Source organism: Danio rerio, chromosome 3 (assembly GCF_052040795.2).
Source record: "Danio rerio strain M-AB ecotype USA chromosome 3, GRCz13ab, whole genome shotgun sequence".
NCBI lineage: Eukaryota > Metazoa > Chordata > Actinopteri > Cypriniformes > Danionidae > Danio > Danio rerio.
Genome location: NC_141023.1, coordinates 6,261,905 through 6,287,970, shown reverse-complemented (window position 1 = coordinate 6,287,970; position 26,066 = coordinate 6,261,905). Strand labels below are relative to the sequence as shown.

The window sequence follows — 26,066 nt, the reverse complement described above, 5'->3', positions numbered from 1 at the left end:
TTTTTATTTCAGGCTAAATGGAGGAGGCACAGCATCATGTCAAACCGAGAGAAGCTCACTCACTGAAGAGAAAAAACAAAAAACGTGTCTCCTGCACTCAGTGTGGGAAGAGTCTGGCAGACAAAGACAGTCTCAGGAATCACATGAGGATCCACACCGGAGAGAAACCATTCACTTGCTCTCAGTGTGGGACGAGTTTCAGAAACTCAGGAAACTTTAATAAACACATGTTGATCCACACTGGAGAGAAAACACACAAGTGTGATCAATGCAGCAAAACATTTTTGAGGTCTATGGGGCTGAAGAGGCATCTTAAAGTTCACGCAGAGGAGAAGCCTTATTCATGCTCTGTGTGTGCAAACTGTTTCTCAGATCAAGGTAGTTTAAGAAGACATGAGAAGATCCACTCCGGTGTGAGAGAGTACATGTGCTTTGAGTGCGAGAAGACCTTTCGCACGGCTGAAAAATTGAAAACGCATGAGAGGATTCACACTGGAGAGAAACCGTACATATGTTCATACTGCAACAAGAGTTTCAGTCGTTCAGGACATCTAAAAAGACATGAGAGGATTCACACTGGAGAGAAACCGTACATGTGTTCACACTGCGACAAGAGTTTCAGTCAGTCAGTACAACTGAAAATACACCAGAGGATTCACACTGGAGAGAAACCAGAGACATGAGATCAGTGTCTAGAGTTTTACACAGTGGTTGCATCTTAAAGGGCCATGAAACCCCCTTGTTTCAGCAGGGTGTTTTCACACCTCTACTTTGGAAAAAGTCAGAAAAGTGGGCGTGTCCAGCTCTGTTTAGGGGGGAGTGTCGGAGGAACTATAGTGGGATGGTGTGGGAGTGTCTATTTTGGCACGCGCGAGTTTCAGAGTCAAAACACACACACGTGATGGTGTTCACATGGACATCTGTTGACGAATTATTTGTCAAATTATTAAATGGTGGACTTTAACTGCAGTTTGGCTCTTTCATTCAGGGAATTCATTCATGCCCCTCGCGACAAACGAGATATTTGATTCGAGGAGCTGCTCTAAGCGTGTATTTTCATGCAATGTTTTATACCGCACGGCGAATGAGAGAAAAAACCCCCTCCACATTTCCCGGAAACTTAGATGCACTCGGCAGGTAGCGTCAGAAAGCCGCGTGTGTTATTCCGGTCACTAAATACGGTAAAAACCCTACATGAGGTTAAAGTTTGGTTGTAGTGCTAACATGTTTACACTCTGTGCAATAGTTTGTTCGATACGAACAAACTGAATAAACAAAGAGCACTGGTCGCTCACTTACCAAATCTGTAGAGACAGGACAATCACCAGCAACTAGAGCCGCGTCTTTATGAAGAGAATACTACAAGCGAATCCGGATCTCAGCGTTTGCAGACGAGAACAGCTCTCAGGTAAACGATAATCCTCCTTAGACACGTAAGTTATTGTTGTCGAGCGTCGCGTACACTGTTAATCCACACGAGTGTCCAGATGAGCTCTCACAGAGAGAAAATAAATACAAAGCCTAACTGCAGCAAACAATAAAAGCAACACTTCACGCTTGTTGTGCCAACACAACGTGGCGTCTCTGTCGTCTAAACACTGTGACAGTAATGAATATTAATGAAGTTGCACAATAGAGCGCGCTGATTGGTTTGAACCAAGCCTTACTCATGCATTAATGCATCACACTGTAAGACGTAATAAGACACACTCTGGCACAGACGTCCAGTCTGCACGCTGGAATACACGCTATTATGTCGTGACCGTGACGCAGCTTCAAAAATTCGTTTCAAACAGGAAGTACGAATTTGCTTGAAATAACGCAAAAACAACCAATTTACACTTTTTAGTGAAATATAGGTGTCCTAATAGTGTTTTTAGCAGTGTGGGACACATATACGACTGTCAACAGCTCAAAACATGTGTTTTGGTGTTTCGTGACCCTTTAAGGAACGGCCTGAATGGCATGAATTAAAGCATGTGTAAAATACTGTGTAACCAGAGCCCAAAACTTATTTCCTGCCAAATCTGCCAATGGCCAGTAACATGGGAATGTATACCAGTCAAGTGTTTATACTGGACATGCAGTTATACTACAGTAACTCATAGTGATGGGTCATTCTGTAATGATTCGTTCATTTGATGAGTCCTCTCGATGAGTGGTTCGTTCATTTGCACACATTTGTGCAGATGGAGGAGGAGATTAGTTGTTTTTTCGAGTCTTCTATCAGGTTTGAGTTGTTTGTTCATCACCTGCAAGACAGAAGCCTATCATATCTAGTCAGAGCTGGAAAAAGATTGGATCTGTTCATCTCTCGAGTCCTCGGTTCGCCACTTTAAACAAACTTAATACGCATCACAGCAGCTTATATCCACAATAAAAATGATGTCATATATTTATCAGAGTACTGTTAAATATTAGCGCTGCAACAATGAATCGATAAACTGATCATCCTGGGACTTTGTATCATAGCCCTGCCCCATTCGGTTGAGGGGCCGACCGCTGGGCCCGGAGAGGAACCCCACTGACGTCTGTGAAAAAGGAACTCAAGTGGCATCTGGACTCTCTGGTAAGAGATACATTCCTTGTTTAATACTAAAAGAAAATTGATAAATTCTGGGCATTTAATTGGCCACTTAAAAGGTTTTCACTGTGACTTGGGCCATCACCACACTGGTAGCTAACGTGCACCTTTCAAAAATGCTGGAGAGGAACAGTCTGCGCATATAGAGCGCAGAGTGGGTGTCATCGACTACAGCTCTCATCTGATTGGCTGAAAGGTACGAGTTGCCCTGACTCTGCCAGGAAAGTCTCAAAAATACACACACGTATCCAGGGGGAGTCGTACGTGAAAGAGGATTTGCACATTCTCATTCAGGATGAACTCGCGAGTTTTAAACATTCAAAACTTTTTGTACACTCTTAAACATTTGCAAATGGTGTTTTGCATTTGTGAAACCTATTTTATGAAAAATGTAATTTAATTTTGTGCACGTGAAATTTTTTTTGTGAATATAAATAAATATTTTACACACGTGAATTTGGTTTTATGCCCTTGCAACCGAGGGTTAAGGGGAAGGGCTTCAAAATTGACCCCTAAGACCTGCACACATCATCATATGTCCTCGCGATCTCTTGCGTCATATGAGTTCAGATGATGGCAACTACTGTAGTGATTCCAGTTGCGTTATCTTTGTTTTTTATTTTCAGGAAATCACTGAAGCCATATATTATGTTATCATAACGATCTAATGTGGCGATAAGATCGTAAGTGTACTGTGTATTTACACAGTGGCCATATTCATCAATGTAAACACACCAAAAAACAGCAGAACATTATAGCAGACACTGTAAAAAGCCCATTGACAGCCACTAGACCAGGGGTCACCAACCCTGTTCCTGGAGAGCTACCTTCCTGCAGAAATCAGTCCCAACCCTGATCAAACACACCCGAACCAATTAATAGTACCTAAAGGAGCACTTGATAATTACAAACAGGTGTGTTTGGTCAGGGTTGCAACTAAAATCTGCAGGAAGGTAGCTCTCCTGGAATAGGGTTGGTGACCCCTGCACTAGACATTACTGACAGGAGATTCTAGTGTCATCAGAATGTTGAGGGACTGCTGTACAGGAGTTATTATTAGGGATTATAGGGATCGCAAAATTTAGCGGTTTTTATTTTAGCGGTTTTTTTTTTGTTTTTTTTTTAAGCATAACGGTAAAACACGTACGCGGTTATGATTATATTAAAACATGTGTTTGTTTGTTTGTTGTAAAAAATTTGTAATAATGACAAAAATACTAAGTAGTGGACCTTCTTACTTCCGGGTGCAGCTTGAGCTGGTGTATTCTGGGAAATTTTTCCTACCCCTTGGTTTCGAGTGTGGTCCTGAAAAATCTTCGTTTGAAGGGGTGTATACCCCTTGTCCTTAGCCCTACGCCTTAAGCTAGAGAATTGGGACACCACTACCCCTTCACGGGCACATGCAAAACGAGGGGTAAGGGGAAGGGCTGAGGGGTAGAATTGGGATTGAGCCAAATTGTACCGAGATGGGGGATTCCACAAAAATTAAGTTCAGATAACGTTACTCATTTTGTTAATGAAGCAATCAAACAAGTGGGCCAATATTTGGGAATTGATCTGAGAACACACTGCTGTTACCATCCATCTTCAGGTGGAGCAGTTGGAAGAAAAAATAGTACACTGAAAAACAACTTGGCAAAATGTTGGGACATATGGGTTCAAGCTCTACCCATTGTCCTGATGTATACGAGAATGAGAAAAAGACCAAAAATGAATTTGAGCCCGTTTGAAATTCTCTTTGGCAAACCACCACGTGTAGGTGTGAATGGGGGAAAACAGCCCCCTCCCTCATCAACAGATGTGTGTGAGAACGACATGTTGAGTTATTGTAAAGAAATGTCTTGTGTTGTCTGATGTTTGTGTACAGGTAAAGGCTGCACGGGGGAAGGCTGCTGAGACACCGATGCAAAGTTTGAGGCCGGGTGATTTCGTGGTGATTTGAGCCCTGAGGAGAAAGAGCTGGAGAGCGAAGCGCTGGTTGGGTCCGTTCCAAGTGCTACTGACCACTGAGGGTCGCAGAGAGGGCGATATGGGTTCATGCTAGCCACGGCAGAAGGGATTCCATGACCTGAGGAGGATACACGAGGGAGTAGGATAGAAAGAGGGGCTCTGAAGCTGTCTGAAGAAAACAGCGAGTTGCTATCTGCGTGAAGCAAGGTCACAGCTGTGGAGAAACAACAACACAGTCAAGAGGTGTGTGTGTGAAGCTGTAACTTTTGAGTTTAACACCAACAAAAGCACAGACCGGCGAAAGAAAGGGAGCAAGAAAAGAGAGTCGAATTGCTCTGCTTGAACATCATCAAAGCTGAAGATGGATGAGAAGATTCGTTGGCATCGATTCCAAGTGCGTGGAGTGTGTGGATTGAGACGAACCACACTGATGTTGCTATTATTATCCCTGAATGTTCTGCTGTTTTCGTTAACCTAATTATAGCAAAACCAGTTGTGACACTGTAGCCTACATGAGAATGTCAGTAAAAGTGCCTAAAAGAGCGAGCAGTTCATGGCTAGACTGGTTTGTCATTCAAATGGGGAGATTGGATCTATATGGCCTGCACTGTAGTGTTGCCTGTACTAGGGATAGGTCTAATGATATTATGCTGTTTGCCATGCGTATTTAGATTTGTATCATGGTCAGTGGGCAGACTGGTTACAGCGTCAACATCACATGATTTTGACTATAACTGTGTCCGAAACCGACGACTACTCAGTAGGTACTGCATTTGAATTTAAACGTACTACTCGGCAGTTAGAAAAGTACGTTCTATACAGTATGAATGTGAAAAGTATAAATGGAATTCGGACGTACTACATTCGCCATTTTGTCATGGTCACGTGACCTACTTGCGTCAGTTGCGTCGCTTTACTCCCATTCATGAATTCGCTCGCGGGGCATCATGGGATAGCGCAGCGTGCATGGGATACGCACTCCAGAATCTGAAGTAGTAAGTTATTCGGGTACTTCTCGCATACAGATTTTCGAATTCTAGGAATTCAGACATACTACTCGGCTTGCATACTGATTTTAGCGTACTATATAGTATGGAAGTATGCAGTTTCGGACGAAGCCTATGACTTTGATGATAGCGATAGCTATGTGAACATTATAAAACCCCGTAAACAAATTGAAGAATTTAACAAACTTGACATTTTGAGAGTAAAATCACTATTTGCTTGCTTGTATGAATTTTGGGTCTGTCCAAACAAAAACAGCAAACTGCATGGGTTGATATGTTCTGTAGTCAATCTTAAAAGAGAGATCGTTTGCATGAAAATTGAGAGAAGAGTCTAAATGTGATGTATGTTTAAGGCCCCGTTTACACTAATGCGATTTAGTTTGAAAACGCATAAGTTTTGCTACGGTTACACCATCCCTCCTAACTACGCCGGAGTTTTCAAGTGCCTAAAACGGAGCGTATTGGAAACGCCGGAGAGGTCTTTTTCATTCTAAAATGCTGCTGCTCCGTTTCAGTAGCTAGGTTTCCATCCAAAAATGCGATTGAACTTTATGCACAAAACTGGATTATCACATTAAAGACCTGCGAATAAAGTAGCGTTTCCATCCAACGAGTCAAAGCGAACAAAATCGTCACTTCCTGATTAACTGGCGCCAAATATCAACAGTAAAAACGGAATTTGCTGCAGTAGGCGAAGCTGCGTCAATCTGTTCTCTATCTAATAAATGACTTGCGCCTCAGAAAGCAGTCCTGCAATGAATGCGCGGTGACGTTTAAAGGTGTCAGACACGGAGCACAGATGCTCTTGATTCTGGAGGTTGTTAATAATGTAAAAACACTAATACTGAAACGGTAAGGCGTTTTAAAATGACCAAAATAACATTGCCGATGTTTTACAATGTTTTACGACATTTCCATCAACCTTTTTTTTATGCACGTGCAAAATGCGCATAAAAATAGGTGGATGGAAACATAGCTAATGTGGATAGGAGAAAACGGAGACATCTGAAAACGGAGGCAGGGCTGCTGAGATTTGCTACCTGATTGGGGCTTTTGTGTCATTGCGTATCCTTCCCTTATTCGTCAAGCCCTTATCACATGATTATAACACATGGCTTTAACGCTACCTGAAGACAGCAGACCAGCCTTAACTGTAAAACAACAACACGGACACAGAAATGGGAGCGTTGCTTGCAATATTGTCTGTTTTAGGCGTCATTGTGCAGTTATTCATTTGTTACGTTTAGTAACAACTCGACCTCGTCGTCTGTCCACAAAAATACCTCTTGCTTTCTTTGCCATTGTGTTCATTGTTCAGCAGGTTTTTGTTGACAAACAATAACCAAATGCCGTGCGAGACACATGCTTCCTGTTTATACTAGAACGCGCATACCAAAAGTGCGCGAATGGTCAAGTGATATACGTTTTTGGTGGCGTAGTGTGGACGGAGATATGTTCAGAAACGCTAGTGTGGACGCAGATTGTTTTTTTTTTATTCTAAAATGCCGTTTTAAAACTGAAAACGCACTAGTGTTAACGAGGCCTAAAGCCAGGTTTATACTTCTGCGTCAAGTGACAGGCGTAACCCACGGCGAATGCAACGCGCGTAGCTGTGCATTTATACTTCTGCGCGCTGTCTCTGTTGGTCTGAATTAACACTTCCTAAACGCTAGTTTTCAGTGAGGTGTTAATGTTCCTCTGTGTCGAGTTTCTCCGCTGCTGTATTGCTTTTCCTGAACACTTCCTGGATGTACAAGTGGCTCAAACTCGCTCATTTTGAGGCAGGAACTGGCGGACGTGCAATGAGGTAAACACAAAACAAAACTTTCCATCCGGAGCTCCTTCACGGGACTCCACACTTGTGAACAATCGCTCCATTGGGCTCGCGCCATTCGTGCGGCTCTCGGTCCCGCCCAGACTCGTCAGCGCCACCAAGCCGACCAATCACAGAGCTTGCGCTACGCGTTGTTGCGACATGTAGTTAAATTTTTTGAGAGGTGCACGTCAGTGACGCCGACGGCCACGGCGAAGGGCTATGCGTCAACGCTGTAGCATACGCGTGCGTTTGACGCAGAAGTATAAATCAGCCTTAAGAGTGCTGTAACAACAACAGGATCCTATGTTGTGGATGATATGTTGATGGCAGATGACTGCACATTTACTGAGGAGTATGCGGGTTCAACTTTTACATCTCACATGCATACTGTATAGTGTTAAAAAAATTCAGAGACAAAATGTCTGAAATGTTCTATTTTATCAAAATGTTTTTTTTAAGCTTTTTTGTAACAAAAATTTCAATAGTATTGAGCTAAAAAAAGTTACAGAAAGGCCTGATGTATCAATATGATACATTATACAATTACAAAAACATGTATACCCTACTGAAAAAAACAGCTTAAACCAGCCTAGGCTTGTTGGCTGGTTTTAGCTGGTCGACCAGGCTGGTTTTAGAGGCGTTTTGGCCATTTCCAGGCTGGTCTTAGCTGATCAGTCTGGGAGATGACCAGCTAAAACCAGCTTGACCAACCTAGCCAGGCTGGGAGCCCAGCCAAAACCAGCTATGTCCAGCTTAAACCAGGCTGGTCAAGCTGGATTTAGCTGGTCATTTTTCAGACCAGGCTTTAAATGGTTAGAAACCAGCCTGGAAATGGCCAAAACCCCTCTAAAACCAGCCTGGTCAACCAGCTCAAACCAGCCAACCAGCCTAGGCTGGTTTAAGCTGGATTTTTCAGCAGGGAAATGGATGTTGATGGATTTGATGGTTCCATAACGATTAATAAACACCTTAGTTCCAAAAAAATGTGAATATTCTGACTATTTGTTAAAGTGTCAGTTTTAGCAGGGTTAAGAATCTTTATAATCAAGTATATAAAATAGTAATAATAGCAGTGTGTGATTTCAGTCGTGTGTCACAGTCCCCCTGTCTGGACAAAACCACCTCATCTGTAAAAGCCCAGGGACTGACTAGGGGGCGATAATGAGTACTTAATAAATAAAGATATGGCTTAAAAACATTAGAATTTGATTAAAAGTATGGCAATATAAGTGTGGGTTAAGCTTACCAATCTCTTATTACCCTATTTGTCATTGCAGTTTTCATTTTAAGGCATTGTTTGTTGTTTATTTCGCTTTCTATTTTGCGCTCCACGTCTCTTCACTCTTCTCTCCATTTTGAATGGAATGTGACTAACCGAGCAATGCAATAATATCCAGCTGCAACGGATCAATCCAATGGTCGATGGAGGGGGAGGGGTGGTATAGTTTTTTTATTTAATAAATTACCTTATTATACTAACATAAAGTGCAAAATAAACATTTTTAACAAAAAATATTTATTTATTTTTATTATATGAAACTTTTATTAAGGATACTTTCAAAAGTAGTTTTGGCACAATGGCGCCCCCATGTGTTGCGCCCCTATGCATAGCCCCCTTTTGCGCCTCCGGTTGATGGTGAATTAATGATGAACTAGTGATTAAGAGTGTTAGTAATTTGTAACTGATTGAAACAATGGTTAACAGATTTCACTAAGTGTATGAAACAATAATAATGTAAAGTTAACTGGCAATTTCTGTGGTTTATACCTCTTGATGGTGACTGAGGGTCAGGAGCATGTCTGTCTTTAGTGACCTCGTAAGCAGTACAGGGGAGAAACCAGATGAAAGGGAGAGCACACTCTGTTTCCAGTGTCTCACTCTGCAGAAACTGTCCTTGCTGTAAGATTGTGACCTTCTTTGCTAAGAATAAAACCTTAAAAGACACTTTGAGTAAGAATGTGTCTTCTTGACCACTGAGAGCTTAATTGCCACTACAATGGTTATCACGTCTAATGTAAATTCAAGCTTTATGTTAGGTAGCTATTTAGAGGAATTGTTGTTGCCATCTGTGTTCATCATACATAATCGCTTTAATAATAACTCGTCTAACAAATCTTTCATTTACATTGCACTGAAAGGTATGCACAACGCTCCTTAGACAATCAAGAATTCAGGAAAAATTTTATTTATTTATTTACTTTATTTTTATACATTAAAACATTTTACAGAACAGAACATTCAGTGACAGCATCGATTATTAAGAGAAAAAAAACGACAGTAGCCGCAGATGTAAATAAAATAAAAATTTACAAAAAAAAAAATCATACAATATTTTCAGTTTCAGAGGAGCTAGAAATACTATGTCCTATTCAGATACAACGTAACAGGTGCACATCTTTGTTTAAAAATATCCAGTTTTAGTTGAAGTTGAGCAGTTATATACTCCACTCTATATATACATTCAAGTTTTTCTATCCACTGTACTATTGTTGCAGGGTGTGGCTTCATCCAATTTATTGTTATGGTCTTTCTTGCACTTAGTAAAAGTATATGTAGTATATATCTCTGGTTTTTATTATATTTATCCTGGGGTATCCCTTCAAGCAAGAAAAACAGGGGAGTAAAAGGTACATAATAAAAGTAAAAATAGTAAAAGGTGCATAATTTTCATTATCTCAATCTTTACCCCTTCCCAAAATGCAAGTATCTTCGGACATTCCCAAAACCTATGTGCGTGATTACCCACATTTCCGCAACCCCTCCAGCATTCCTCTGACTGTGGTTGGTTAGTATATTTTGAAACCATTACTGGTGTTCTAAAAAAACAAATTTTTGAATTCAGGAAATTTTAACAAAATATTTGGGACACAGGAATAATGGATATCATTTTTCTAGGTTTTTTAAATTTATTTAAATTGTATTATTATTTTTTTATCTAAGCTTGAGTGTTTTCTTTCTTCCTCAAATATGCACAATCTACGCTCCAGATCAGTAGGCGGCGGTAATGCACCTATTCGTTGGGTTGCCAAACCGATATAAAACACTAGAAGAAGAAAAGAAGACCAACAACTCGTGTGGAGGTTCAGTGCTGAAGAAATCACGACAACACACTCCAGCTTTTATATTGAACCTTTTGCTGCCAGACTGTTTATCTGACGGACACTTCAGCTGCTTGCCTTTATTCAGTATATATTGGGGCTCAACTGTAAATTCCTCTACAGAAACGATCAGGAACGCTGGACTTTGTTATTTCAGCTGATATTTCATACACAAACAGGTATGATTCTGTCCTTAATTACATTTCTCTCCTTATTTATCAGTTCATATTTTCAGACGGTATAGTACACAGCAAGATAAAGGGATTAAGATGTAAATTTCACGCTGTCCTTACTGAATTATAACCATTTAAAGGCCTTTATAAGCAATTATACAAATGAAGCTAAACTATATTAAGTTACTAAAGATCTGCTCTTTGTCTTTATTACTGTACACGTAGTTTAATCTCGCCCATTTCAGACACGGGAACTGCAAACACTTTAATCATAAAGTAAACAGAACAGAAGTCTGGAGCTCCTCCACTGGACTCTTCTTCTGTAGATGTTTTGTGGTGAATCAGCATTAAAGGTGCTCTACTGTCACCTGCTGGACTGGGGTGTGAAGCACTGATGGGCATTTTAGTTCTGTAAGCTGGACTGTTCGTTTTCTTCCTTTTCTTTTAGTATTTACTATTTTCCAGCATTCATTTGCCTCATTACTGCCGCTACACGAATCATCATTCGGTTTCTTACTGCTGTCGGATCTAGTGTAACCCAGGTTATTAGAGCTAAATTAATCTGCAAACAGAAAAATATTATTAAAACATTTAGGAAAATATTTTGATATTTGAATTTGATTATTTTTGACATATATCAGGGCCAGTTGATTCTGTTCCCTTCGGGAATTCCAGTTCCCCCTCTACGAAACATGTCTGCTAACAGCATATGCAGGCACACCCAGACATAACTGGGAAAGTATTTGGTCATTGCCTTACAAACGTTTGGTTACAAATAAGAGAACAGAAATATCTTTGAAACCAGGAGTGCTCAACCCTGCTCCTGGAGATCTACCGTCCTGCAGATTTCAGTTGCAACCCACATCAAACACACCTGCCTGTAATTATCCAGGGCTGTCTAGGTCCTGATTAATTGGTTCAGGTGTGTTTGATCAGGGTTGGAGCTGAACTCAGCAGGAACATAGGTCTCCAGGAGCAGGGTTGAGCACTCCTGTTTTAAACTAATTCATTAATTCTACCTGGTTAAACATTTTCTCAGTAAATTTAAAAAGGATATTGATATAATTGCTCTTTTTGTTCTTTGTATTTGGAACCTGTACCCCACCCCTTTTGGCACTGTGGTGATGTTAAAAAGCTCTGGTATGATGCTTCTGTTTTTAAAAAGAAAAAGGTACTCTCTAACTTTAATTTTTGGATGTTTTAATTATGATAATTTGAATAATGAAGCTTTTGTTATTAACCTATTTATTTTGTTAATTAAGTTTCATATTCATAGGTGTAAATTTTCCAACAAAAAACCTTGTTTTACTGGGTTTTATTAGGAATTGAAAAATTACTATTGCACTATTCAGCATAGTGCTAATGGAAAATTAATCTATGCGACCTCATAATATATTTGGGAGCATTAGTGGGACTGCAGATAATGGTTGTAGTGCGACCTGTTTTGATTTTTTGTAAAAACGTGCTGAATCGCTCTTCCCTGCCGCTATATTGGTTCATATTAGCTGTCATTCACTCAAGGTATTCCGCTGTCAGATGACAGGGAAGGAGCTTTTATGACCACAAGAAATGCAAACGGCTGAAGAGTAAAAACTTAAAGCACACAGGTTTGCAAACCCCACCTAAAGTTGAGGTGCAGATGAGAGCGATCATGACACGTCACGTGGTGAATAATAATCCACCAGCTGAGATCAATCGAGTACGCGCTTCATGGAGAAGGTACCCGAATCTCCATGCGTCGCATTCACTGCGTGTTCAGCGCAAATGTCCGCTAAAAGTCAAATCTAATACTGTATATATCGCCAAAGAAGCTCACCTTTACTAAGTTTACACTGAAACTGCGGCTCATAACAAAGACCGGTATTGGGCCGGTGGTCAGCACAAGAATCTTGCGCTGCCTGCTCATGAATTGGGTCGGCTGACTCGCCTGCTTTTCCACTAACACAGAAAAATGAAGATCAGCTCAGACTGAACCTTTAAATTGACACAAACTGAAACCAAAACTTTTAAAGAGTGATAGAAGTGAGACTTTACTTTCTTACTTTTGTCTGTTCTTTTTTGAGGTGTATATTATTTTTATTTTTTATTTATTTACTGATGACTGCTTTGCAGCTTTCAGCATTGAATTGAATGATTTATTATAATCTTTTGTTTGTTTTGTAGCAGAAATATTATTTATTAAATTGACATGCATATATAAACAGCAGTACAAAATAAATATTTCTAACTGCAATGCTTCATTTTTGTTTGATGCAAACTATACAATTATTTTTCATAAAGTAACAGGCTTTTTATAGCAGATAACCTACATTCATGCACATTCAAGGCAGTATCATAATGAGAAATGGAATTCATTACTATTATTGTCATTTTCATCATCATTAATATTCTATAATTATTAGACATTCATTTTGGAATTATTGCACACAAATAGCCTATCAATGTCTTCGCAGCATTAGTTAGATGGTTGTTTCTGTTTTTTGTCAGTCCTATTAATGTTGTTTTAAAATACAATAAATCCCTTAAAAAACAATTTGCAGCGGTGCTCATTCATTTTTGGTGGGTGCTCCTAAATTTTTTCTGGTGCTCCTAAATTTATTTTGGTGCTCCTAAATATTTGAAGTTGGGAGCACCGGTGCTACCAAGTAAAAAAGTTAATTTCGAGCATTGCCTAGTAAGACCTTGATTAGCTTGTTCAGGTGTGTTTGATTAGGGTTGGAGCTAAAATCTGCAGGACACCGGCCCTCCAGGAACAAGTTTGGTCACCCCTGATGTATATGTTGTTTAAAGCATAACAAAAAAGAAAGACACACCCAAACATAACTGGATGTATGGAAAGCAAAGTGTTTCTAAAAGTACGTATTTTTTCCTAACTTGAAAACGAAAAGGACTAACATAACTGTAGGCCTAAGCAGGGGTGTGTGCAGGATTTTATTCAATGGCACGCACAATTCCAGCACCGCCCCGCCCCGCCCCCATTCCCCAATCATGTCAAGAAACACTGATGCTTACTGTCGAAGGCTACATTATTTAAGGGCATTCGCTATGACATAATTCGTTTCCTTTTTAATTGTAATATTCCATTGAAATCTAAATGTAACTAAAGCACGTCAGCACCAAGGAAAAATCAGACGCTCAGGACTTAATCTTTAAAATGATGACATATTAAAACATGTGCAAATATAACAGAAGATTGTGATACAATACAATTAGTGAAGCATTTCTTTAAATCATTAATTTCCACTGAACGAAAATCATCCACCCTCACAGTTAAATAGTGGACTGTAGAGAGTAGTACTATTAGTAATATAATAGTAAAAAATTAATAGTAATATTATAATTTGTATATTTTTCTTGGGAAAAAATACATTTTTAAAACGAATTTTGTATATTGTTTGTTTCTTTGTTTAGATATTTTTGTTGGTCGGGTATCTTCTAGATAAAATAGAAGAACGAATAACATTTGAGGTGAAGTGCTTCAAAACTTATCCACTATACTTCAACAATGCCGAATCACAAACTGAATTGTGAAATAACATAATATTCATTCATTCATTTTCTTGTCGGCGTAGTCCCTTTATTAATCCGGGGTCGCCACAGCGGAATGAACCGCCAACTTATCCAGCAAGTTTTTACGCATCGGATGTCCTTCCAGCCGCAACCCATCTCTGGGAAACATCCACACACACACACACACACACACACACACTCATACACTACGAACTATTTAGCCTACCCAATTCACCTGTACCACATGTCTTTGGACTGTGGGGGAAACCGGAGCACCCGGAGGAAACCCACGCGAAGGCAGGGAGAACATGCAATTTCCACACAGAAACGCCAACTGAGCCGAGGTTTGAACCAGTGGCCTTCTTGCTGTGAGGCGACAGCACTACCTACTGCGCCACTGCTTCGCCCGAAAGAACATAATAACCTAGCCTAAATAAAATTAAAATGGAAATATTCAGTTTCAGAGACGCCTGTATTAAACCGTTTTCCATGTCGCGCCGGTCATTTACAATTAAATTCATTTACTCAAGTGATTTGAATAAACTGGACAGGCGTTTACAAAGTATTCGCAACAGAACAGATGTTTCTACATTAACTCGGAGGAACAAACCCGGTTGGGAGGGTGAGAAATCTCAGAAACTCGTAGTGAGAATGGAGATGTCCGCTTATGTGTGCCAGTCTGTCAGATAAATGGTGTAAAACACCTTAAATGGTTCATTGCATGCGAGGAGGCTGCGCAGCAGCTGGATCTGATCTGTCTGATGGGTTCCCCCGACTCAGGTGCTGAGACTGCAGTCTCTGTGTGGGGGATCAGTATTTTGTCTCATTAATTTTAGGTCTTAATGTCTCCATTACATACATAGCGTTTACTCAATTTAAACCTTGTTTTAAACAATAGCCATCTGAGTTGTAAATTTTTAGTGTGAGGAAAACTCCAGCAAAACTAAAGCCAATAGATTTCTTTTCCCCATCACCCACCATGCAAGTACATACACGCTTTAAAACACTCAAACATTCATTTTCTTGTCGGCTTAGTCCCTTTGTTAATCTGGGGTCGACACAGTGGAATGAACCGCCAACTTATCCAGCAAGTTTTTACGCAGCGAATGCCCTTCCAGCCGCAACCCATCTCTGGAAAACATCCACACATACAGTCATACACTACGGACAATTTAGCCTACCCAATTCACCTGTACCGCATGTCTTTGGACTGTGGGAGAAACCGGAGCACCCGGAGGAAACCCACACGAAGGCAGGTAGAACATGCAAACTCCACACAGAAACGCCAACTGAGCAGAGGATCGAACCAGGAACCCAGCGACCTTCTTGCTTTGAGGCGAACATGCTACCCACTGCGCCACTGCGTCGCCCACAAGCCTATAAGTGTGTGCTTGCCCACAAAAACACACACTTATATTTATTCTTATTCGTTTTTGCTTTGTCAATATATCATAGTTTACTGTTTAAAATAAATTTAAATTGTGTAATAAATAAAGTTATATGTCGTCTTACCATAATTTTTTTTAGATTAGAGACTGAAGTCTTGTAAGCCTGATAACACAGCTGAGGGCAGATTTCTTCCACTTATTTATGCTCTTTTTGAATATGCACATTTAAAAAAAATAAAACGGTTGATGGAAACGGCATAATACGCATACATTTTGAAAATGCGTGTGAATGGATAAACCAGCAGGCTGAGCACATTGTAAAATATCCAACGTGTTGCTTTGGTCATTCTAAAACGCCTTAACCATTTCAGTAATAGTGTTATTATATTGATAATGAATTGACAAAATGCCACAGTGCGTTCACTGCATGTTAGGATTGCCCTCTGAGGTGCAAGTCATTTATTAAATGAAGATAAGATTCACGCAGCTTCTCAAATAGCAAATTTAGTTTTTACTTTTGATATTTGTCAGTTACTCAGGAAGTGTTGATTTTTGTTTTCTTTCACTTGTTGGACAGAAACGCTGCTTTATTTGCACGTCTTTTATGCAGTATATTACTTTTGGGCATACATTTAATCAGCATTTTTAGATGATAAAATAGCTATTCACACTGCATCAGCACAGCTGTCCCATTTCTTCCCTATGTAGGTGAACAGCTCCTCCAGGTGTGGTCATGGCCATTCATCCTTTGCTATTTCGTCATCATTTCTGCTGTCTTGAATCTCCTTATGTCAATCGATAACTTCTTTGTGACTGTATGATGCTGGTCAGTTCACGTAAATCTGCCGGAGCCTGAACTTGTTTTTCGGTTCAAATAACGTACCAGGCTTTTCATTGGTCCGTTAAGATTTATTTTTATTGGCTACCGAAATGCTAGTCAGTGGTTGAACTATTAATTTAATTACAGTCCTACGTCACGAATTATGATTTTAAAAGTAACAAAGTGAATTTCTCTGTTCATTTGTACTCAAGTACAAGTAAAATTACTGTCTTCAAAATTCTGCTCACGAAAGTGCAAATACCGCAAAAATGTACTTAATTACAGTAACGTGAATAGTTGTAATTCGTTATTTCCACCACTGCACATCACCTCATACTTCAGATTCTGATCAAATCATAACCAATCAAATGCTCTCTACAGGGTTCATGCGGTCATGGAAAAATCAGGAAATTTTAACATGGCTTTTTCCATGCCAGGAAGAGATTTGTAAAATCTGAAAATCCCACAAAGTTTTGGAAAAGTAATGAAAATTGGTTTAACAAATATTTTGTATATTTGAATATAGGCTACTTGTCTTTACTTCTATTCTGTCCTTGGCCAAAAACATACTGTCACATTATTAATGCTGAGTAAGCATTATCTAAATACATTTTACATAGATATAAAAATAATAATAAATTAAATTGATGTTTTATAATATGATGTCATCAATTTGAATGCGCATTGTTTTTCTTATTGTTTACCATGTATACATAGACATAAAATAAAACATCAGGGGCCTCCAGTATCAACGCTGCGTACACAAGAACCATTGGATGTTTGGATTTACTAACGATGAAATTAACATGAGAGTGCGTTAGCCCACGCCAACTTCATGCCTGGAGTTCGTGTATTTCTTGTGAGTGTTTGTTTTTTTTCCATTGGCGATCCTAGAGGCAAATATGTTAAACTGCACACTACAAAGTATCTTTGATGCAATCGCAGCTGTACGGGGTGAGATCATCCACATGTCTAGCAGGTATATAAGGTTTCCATGCCATGCAGTTGACCAGCCAAACATGAAAGCGCAATTTGCAGTGTTGGCCGGTTTTCCTACTGTAATCGGAGCGATTGACTGCACGCACATTGCTATAAAGGCGCCATCTGAAGACGAATTTGCATATGTGAAACATTTCCATTCAATAAATGTGCAAATAATATGTGATACTTATAAACAGCATGGTTGGGATGAGGCTCCAAGGTGGCAGGTAGTCGGTCAGTTGTAGAGCAGGCGATTGGGCATCTCCCACAGACACGGATACTACTCCAGACAGTAAAGTGTTACTCTCTCCTCAAAGGGTGTTAGTTCAGCATCCCCTGTTCCCCCGTCTGTTCGGTCCCCACTTTGACGGTGCGCCGCTGTTCTTCTCTTAACCTACACCTTTACATCGGACTGTTTCTTTCTTAATTCACTCGCAGTGCGATGTTCAGACCCCAATGCGTTAACTGCGTCAGCTAAACTCTCCCACTCTATTGTTTTCTTTTGTTATTAATTCCGGAGGACAAATTTGCAAATAACACAGTTTTTCTCCGGTCTACCTCCGATAGGAGTACATCCAATTCACATTCTTTTAAAAGTTTCTCTGCTTGCTTGCATTTGCCATTGCTTTGTTGTTTAGTTTTGCCAAAGTGGAGTCATTAGCATATTTATTAGGGGGAGGAGGCAGGGAGGGGTTTTGCACTTGTTCATGTTGCGCTCAGTTTCACATTAATTCGGATGTACAAAGAGGATATGCGTGGGATTACACATACGCAGTGTTTTATACATCTTATTTTTTTACTGCGTACGCACGTTTACAGCTTTGTCCGTACACAATGTTTTAGTATGAATTCAACGCAAGTCTTTGTACATGAGAACCCTGGTCATGAAAATTTACTTGAAAGTCCTGGAAAAGTCATGGAATTTTAGTAGTAAAAATGTGTATGAACCCTTTCTCTAGTGCAGGGGTGTCCAAACTCGGAAGGCTGGTGTCCTGCAAAGTTCAGTTTCCACCTCAATCAGACACACCTGGGCTAGCTAATCAAGCTCTTACTAGGCTTTCTAGAAACATCCTTGCAGGTGTGTTGAGGCAAGTTAGAGCTAAAATCTGCAAGACACCAGCCCTCCAGGACTGAGTTTGGATACCCCTGCTCTAATGTCTTTACATGCCCCGCCCCCTTCAAGATGCTTCACATTTGATGCACTTGAGCTCAACCACTCCCACTGGCAGAGCAATGTAAAAACACTATTGGCTGTTTTTAAAAGGGGAGGAGCTACACCTGTTCCCACCTTTCCTTCATGTTTTGGTTGAGATTACGTTAAACATCGAATAAAGATGCATATTTTAAAGCACTTAATAAGACCTCTAAATATAAAAGAAATGTGGATGATGTGTCGAGACAATTGACAAGACGTAACGAAGCATCATAATGGTCTGTTGATGAAGAAGTATGTCCCAAGGTTTGCACACTCTTCTGTTACACACTCTAAAGTATGCACTTTTTCTTCATAAAAAAGTACATACCTTTGGGAACGAAGTATATGTATGCGAATTGGGAAACCGAATAGGTCTGATGTTCCCAGCCAACCACCAAAACACCTCGGCTGCGTCTGAAACCGCATACTTCCATATTATACAGTATGCTAAAATCAGTATGCGAGCCGAGTAGTATGGTGTAAATGTGTCTCTGTGTCAAGTTTCTTCGCTGCTGTTTTGCTTTTCCTGAACACTTCCTGGATGTACAAGTGGCTCAAACTTGCTTATTTTGAGGCAGGAACCGGCGGACGTGCAAAACTTTAACTATGAGGTAAACACAAAACAAAACTTTCCGTCCGGAGCTCCTTCACGGGACTCCACACTTGTAAACAATCGCTCCATCAGGCTCTCACCATTCACGCGGCTCTCGGTCCCGCCCAGACTCGTCAGCGCTACCAAGCCGACCATTCACAGAGCTTGCGCTACGTGTCGTTGCGATGTGTAGTTACATTTTTTGAGAGGTGCACGTCAGCAACGCCGACGGCCATGGCGAAGGGCTATGTGTCAGCGCCGTAGCATACGCGTGTGTTTGACGCAGAAGTATAAATCTGCCTCAAAGCGACGCAACTGACGCAGGTAGGTCGCGTGACCATGACAAAAGAGCAGATGTAGTATGTCTGAATTCCATTCATACTTTTCACATTCATACTGTATAGAACGTACTTTTCTAATGGCCGAGTAGTACGTTTAAATTCAAATGCAGTACCTACTGAGTAGTCAGCGGTTTCGGACGCAGCCCTTCCCCACAGTCCACACTGACTCCTTACTATGCTTGAACTTCTTAAGTAGACCAACAAACACAGTCATCACCCCTAATGGCCAGGTAACAAACTATGTCTAAGGCAGGGGTGTCCAAACTCTGTCCTGGAGATTTTAGGTCCAACCCTAATCAAAAACACCTGAACCAGCTGATCAAGCTCTTACTAGGTATACTAGAAACTTCCTGGCAGGTGTCTTAAAGCAAGGTACCGGCTCTCCAGGACAGAGTTTGGACACCCCTGGTCTAAGGCAACTATAAAAGACATTTCGGTTACTGCGGGTCGTACTCCTGTCTCAGAGCAAGAGTACTTTGCTCCAGGAACAAAGTTTTTAAAAAGGTCACCAAAGTGCTCATGATTTCATGTAGTTTTTGTGTACCTTCACTTGTTTGTCCTTTTTATTTAAAAGGCAGTTTTCCTATTTTTATTTCAGGCCTGATGGAGGAGACACAGCATCATGTCGAAGCGAGAGAAACTCACTTGCTGAAGAGAAAAGACAAAAAATGTGTCACCTGCACTCAGTGTGGAAAGAGTCTGTCAAACAAAGACAGTCTCAAGACTCACATGAGGATCCACACCGGAGAGAAACCATTCACATGCCCTCAGTGTGGGAAAAGTATGGCATACAAAGCCAGTCTCGAGAATCACATGAGGACTCACACCGGAGAGAAACCATTCACATGCCCTCTGTGTGGGGTACATCGGGCAAAAAAAGCCAGTCTCAAGAATCACATGAGGATCCACACCGGAGAGAAACCATTCACATGCTCTCAGTGTGGGAAGAGTTTCAGATGCTCATCAAACCTTAATAACCACAAGATGATTCACACTGGAGAGAAAACACACAGATGTGATCACTGCAGCAAAACATTTTTGAGGGGTTCAGAGCTGAAGGTTCATCTTAGAGTTCACACAAAGGAGAAGCCTTATTCATGCTCTGTGTGTGGAAAGAGTTTCTCATATCAAGGAAACTTAGGAAAACATCAGACGATTCACACTGGTGTGAGAGAGTATATGTGCTTTGAGTGTGACAAGGCCTTTCGTACGGCTGAAGACTTGAAAGTACATGAGAGGATTCACACTGGAGAGAGACCTTACAAGTGTTCACACTGCGACAAGAGATTTAATCATTCAGGACATCTAAAAATACATGAGAGGATTCACACTGGAGAGAAACCCTACAAGTGTTCATACTGTAGCAAGAGGTTTACCGTTTCAGGACAACTAACTAACCATGAGAGGATTCACACTGGAGAGAAACCTTACTGGTGTTCACACTGCAACAAGAGATTCAGTCATTCGGGATATCTAAAAGTACATGAGAGGATACACACTGGAGAGAAACCTTACAAGTGTTCACACTGCAACCAGGCATTCAATCGTTTTGGATATCTAAAAGTACACCAGAGGATTCACACTGGAGAGAAACCTTACAAGTGTTTACTCTGCAACAAGAGTTTCACTCAGTTAGGGCAATTTATCATGCATCAGAGAATTCACACTGGAGAGAAACCTTACAAGTGTTTACTCTGCAACAAGGCATTCATTCATTTAGGACCTCTGAAAATACACCAGAGGACTCACACTGGAGAGAAACCCTACAAGTGTGCATACTGCGACAAGAGATTCGCTCAGTTAGGATATCAAAAAATACACCAGAGGATTCACACTGGAGAGAAACCCTACAAGTGTGCACACTGCGACAAGAGATTCGCTCAGTTAGGGTATCTAAAAATACACCAGAGGATTCACACTGGAGAGAAACCATAGGCATGAGATCTGTGTCCAGAGTTTCACAGAGTTGTTGCATCTTAAGGAACACATGGAAGTCCACATGGGAAAGAAGCTGCCTGAATGGCATGAATTAAAGTATGTGAAAACTACTAGTGATGCTCTGATCAGCATTGTTGGGGCTGATTACCAAGATCCAGATCTGCCGGGGAATGGGAATCTTTTATCTATAATCTAGCAGAGTTTGCACCATTTGTAGAAATGAAACTAATGCCCAATTCCAATCCTTAGCCTGTGAAGGGGTTGGAGTGTCCCAACACGCCGTTCATGTTTTACCTTCATGCTTAACCCCCCTCCCCGCTAAACTAAAAACCGCTAAATTTGACTAACTATAATCCATGATGATAACTCTTGTATAGTAGTCCCACAACATTCTGACACTCATCAATTGCTATAGACCAGGGGTCACCAATCTCGGTCCTGGAGGGCCGGTGTCCCTACAGGGTTTAGCTCCAACTTGCCTCATCACACCTGCCTGGATGTTTCAAGTATACCTAAAAAGACCTTGATTAGCTTGTTCAAGTGTGTTTGATTAGGGTTGGAGCTAAAATCCGCTGGACACCGGCCCTCCAGGAACAAGTTTGGTGACCTCTGCTATAGACTGACAATACTCTGGGAGAGGGGCTTGGACCAGACGTGAGTTTCTGCAGATTTTGTGTGATTTGGACGTTTAGAAATGAAACTAACGAGACAGATGTTGTTTAATTTGATTGGTGATTTCTAATATGAAATTCAATCATAAGCTTGGCAAGCAATTTTGGAGAACTTGATGTTTCCCCATTCAAACAGAATGCTCGAGCATACTGCCTGAGAAGTGTTTCAAAGATGGCCGCCATCTTTAAAACGTGAAATGACTTGCCTTAAAGCAGTGGTCACCAAACTTGTTCCTGAAGGCGCCGATGTCCTGGAGATTTTAGCTCCAATCCTAATCAAACACATCTGAACAAGCTAATCAAGGTGTTACTAGGTTTTCTTGAAACACCCAGGCAGGTGTGTTGTGGAGCTAAGCCCTGCAGGGACACTGGCCCTCCAGCAATGAGATTGGTGACCCCTGCCTTAAAGGGACTTTGGCGTGGCTCGACCCTCCATGGCAACTGCTCATTGGAAGACCAGATCACTTAAAAACGTACTGCAACAGTAAAACATTGCTTTTTGCATTAGCTTGCTCGCACTAGCTGTGCTCTCTGCCCCCTTTTGCCCTGCTCAAACACCGCGCCGCCACACGATTGGGTTACCAAAAAGTTTCCATGCAACCTCTTAAAGTTGACTGAAAACTGACTCTCAGTATTACACCCGGTAACCCAGGACAACCTCCACTCATAAGCAAGTGAATTCCATAGACGTCACTGAAGCGAGTCACCAACCAATCAGGAGCGCTGTTTCCCAGACGCCAGCCCGGCGAGGGAAACTCAAGACTTCCAGCAAAAGCACAAGTAGCACAAACAAATGATGTCTCTTGCTGATCTGCAGGTGCAGATTGAATGACTTGGCCAAATATCTGCCTTTGTTTTTTTTTGTCAGGTGGGATTCTAAGATCTAGTAATAAGTACTAGAAGTAATTTGGGATGGTTGTCTACTCATTTGGCATCCTCTGAACTGCCTCAGTGTGAATGTGTCTGTGTGTTTGATGTTATTTTTATGACATAGTTAGTTTCATGTATCGTAGTGTAGCTCAATAATTCTTTGTTTCATTTTGTTTATGAGCTTCTAAGTCATTGCCTCGAGCTGTAGATTTTGTTACCTTGCTAAAAGTTGACCCAATACTGTGTTATGTTAATATCGTTGACCACGGAAATAAAATAAACAAGATTGGTGAAATACGATGTCTTCTATTTGCTGGACAAATGGTTAGTAAAGTGTGAATCTTTAATCAGATTCAGTCTGACTCAATTGAGTCGAATCAAGTTATTCGAATCATCGAGCTCCCATTCCTTGAAATGAGCTAATAAATTTCTGATTGATCTTTTAACGTAGGTTGATTCCCCACAAAGACATTAGAAAAGCCTAATTATCTACTTAAAACAAAGAGATGGTTAGCCAAATGACAGGGAAAGAGTGATGAAAAGTTTCTCTAACCTTTAGGGCTGTAACGATTCACGATACGAAATCGCGACACTCAGATCTACGATCCTGTGTCGCGGTCTGATAAGGGAGAACCGCGACACACCCCGTGACTTCCAATAACGTCACGCGTGCCTGCAAAAGTTGAGCTAGTTGAAGAAGAACGTGAAGAAACGTTTTTTTTTTCGCTCGACATTACGAGCACTGCTCTGTTTAAGCCCTCGCAATATGCCTTTAGCCGGGAGAGCTCGCACGGAGCTCTTAGTAAGGGACTGTCTGAATGTGTCAGGAATATAAAAAAACAAAACCAACGTAACCCCGCTTGACAACCGACAACGCCAGAAACATTGTCAATGCTGTCAAAGCGGCCGGATTTTCAACGCATATACGATGATTTGCTCACACTGTTAATGTGGCTGCGCAGAGAGGGATGGGCGTTCACCAGATGCCCCGACTCCTTTGCAGAGTAAGGAAAGTTGTCACGTTTTTTCACTGCAATGTTGACATGATGGTGTTTCAGAAGAATTTTCAACTCCCTTGAATCAAACGAGTTTGGTTTTCTTGAGAGAAATAAGTTGTTAATTTGTTTAATGTTTACTTGATTTGTGGTTTGCAGCACAGGCATTAAAGCCTCAGTTACCTCAGTGTGAAAAAGTAGCCAAAAGTTAAGTGAATTATAACAGTGCAAACTTTTCTGTAACCGTCCTGTGCGCTTTCTGTTTAACCCTTTGGGAGTTAACATTACCTGCTGACTGACAGGTGCGCGATGTGTGAGACCAGGAAACCCGACGAAGCTTTCAGTTAAGATGAACACAGTTTCTATAGTTATACTTTATTTAGAGATAAAGGTATATGGCTCTGCATATAATCACTCTATCTTGCTGGAGTTTATAGCCGTTTCGCTTTACTTCAGGACGCATTAATGCCGCTCTGATGGTCTAATCGCTGTTTTAAGTTATCCAGAGCTGTATGAATATACATATCTTGAATATCACAATAGTATTAAATATTACAATTGTAACAACACAGACAGCAACACTTTTGCACAATCGATACCCAGCTGATTCAGTCGTTTCATAAGAGGACCGCGCTTCTTCTCGTCTTTTTTCCTTGTCAACATAAAGGCAGTGAGATGCACCTTGTTTTTGGCCCCTTGTTCAACTGCAAGACATATTTAACTTGCGGGACGATAACGTATAACCCGTGCCTACAGACACATTTGCCAAAGAAGCAAAATGGTAGAAGAATATTGCTGTTTGATACAGACGTGTTGATGCTGCAGCGCTTATGTTGACCTGGATCTGCGTAATAAACGCAACATGTAGGCTTTACTTTTTAATTTACAGCTTATAAAGCATGTATGCACATTAATGCAATATCATATTTAAACAACACAACTGTTTACAAAAAGTCAATATATGCGCGCGTTGTTGTCTTTTCATCACGCAGCGCTCGCACTTGAACCGCAAGGGAGAGAGGAAACCGCAAGACATAATCTTTAAAATAAGGATTTCTATTAAAAATGTAAAAGGTTTTGTGATTATAATAATAACAGCGGGGCATTAAATAAATGCATATTTTCCGTGGAGCGAGCAATTTGAGAAAGTCAGCGATTTTTATTTGACGGAAGAAAAAACATATGATTGGAAAATACAGCCTATATGCCGGTTATTAAAAAGAATCAGTCAGTGTTTTCGTTTTGTAATATAAATTAATTATTTAAGTGAAAATAATTTAGGGCAGTCCTATTTAATTTATTCATTTTATTTAGATTATTTTGCTCTTCTGTGCTAAACACTGCAGGTGCGTGAAGATGCTTCTTCTGTTCTATTAATATGCTAGCATTTAAAAATAAATCAGTATTTTAAAATGCAATATTTAATGTGTCAAACACAAAATAGACACGTCAATTTGTTTAATATAAAAATAATAGTAATCTATAGTTAATCCTTAATAACCAATTAATGAGCGGCGGTTGTCGGTTAGCAAAATTAACCGAAATGAGCATCCCTAGTAGCTATTTAATTTACTTTTTCTATGTTAGAGAACTTGATTGAAAAAGAATTTTCAACATGCTTGAACTGTCTACACAATAGTTTTAGTTTTGTTTGGTTTTTCAACAAAATTTTGTTACAAAGAAAACAGAATTGATATAGCTTTGGCTATTTATTTATTTTATATATGGCTATTCATATTGTTAATAATTTGCATAGTTAATATTGTTCTTTGATGTTCAGTTTATTAAGATTTTTCAAATGTTATTTAATAAAACATAGTTTTAAAAATCTTTTTTTTCCCCACCCCACACGGGAAAAAAAATCGTGATACGAACCGAATCGTAAGACAAAAATCATGATACGAACCGAATCGTGGGTTTGGTGTATCGTTACAGCCCTACTAACCTTGGATCTTGCATTGTCGTAATTGCATGTAGCTTCTGTGTATCAATGTCAGTAATTTGTCTTCTGACAGCTTCTACCTTGGTCAGACTCCACTGTCTTGTCCAAGAGTCGAGTGAGAGCTTTTATACACGGACTCACATCCGCAGCTGATGAGCTGATGTGTTGTGTGAGCTCTTCAAACGGGGCGAGAA

The 26,066-nt window shown here is 40.4% G+C and overlaps 1 protein-coding gene and 1 non-coding gene across 11 annotated transcripts in view; both read left to right on the top strand.

The window, feature by feature from the left end:
* The window catches only part of zmp:0000001003, a 99,989-nt gene extending 76,759 nt beyond the window's left edge, over positions 1–23,230 (top strand). For 2 of the 9 annotated variants that reach the window (XM_087243640.1, XM_087243642.1), the window contains one exon: positions 20,055–23,230. In XM_087243640.1, the coding sequence (XP_087099766.1) occupies positions 20,055–21,391 (1,337 nt within the window). In that variant the 3' untranslated portion in view covers positions 21,392–23,230. Of the gene's footprint in view, positions 1–10,432; positions 10,636–18,577; positions 19,666–19,848 lie in introns of those variants that run through there. The other 7 variants (XR_015480211.1, XR_015480207.1, XR_015480206.1 and 4 more) reach the window with 7 other exon arrangements.
* On the top strand, positions 94–8,341 carry LOC148679713 (uncharacterized). Of its 2 annotated transcripts, none has more exons than XR_015941954.1 (3): positions 94–2,569; positions 4,452–7,981; positions 8,227–8,341. It is a non-coding gene; the product is annotated as an uncharacterized LOC148679713 (transcript). The 2 variants fall into 2 exon arrangements; XR_015941953.1 differs by having other exon boundaries at positions 8,182–8,341.
* Positions 23,231–26,066: the final 2,836 nt, after the last annotated feature.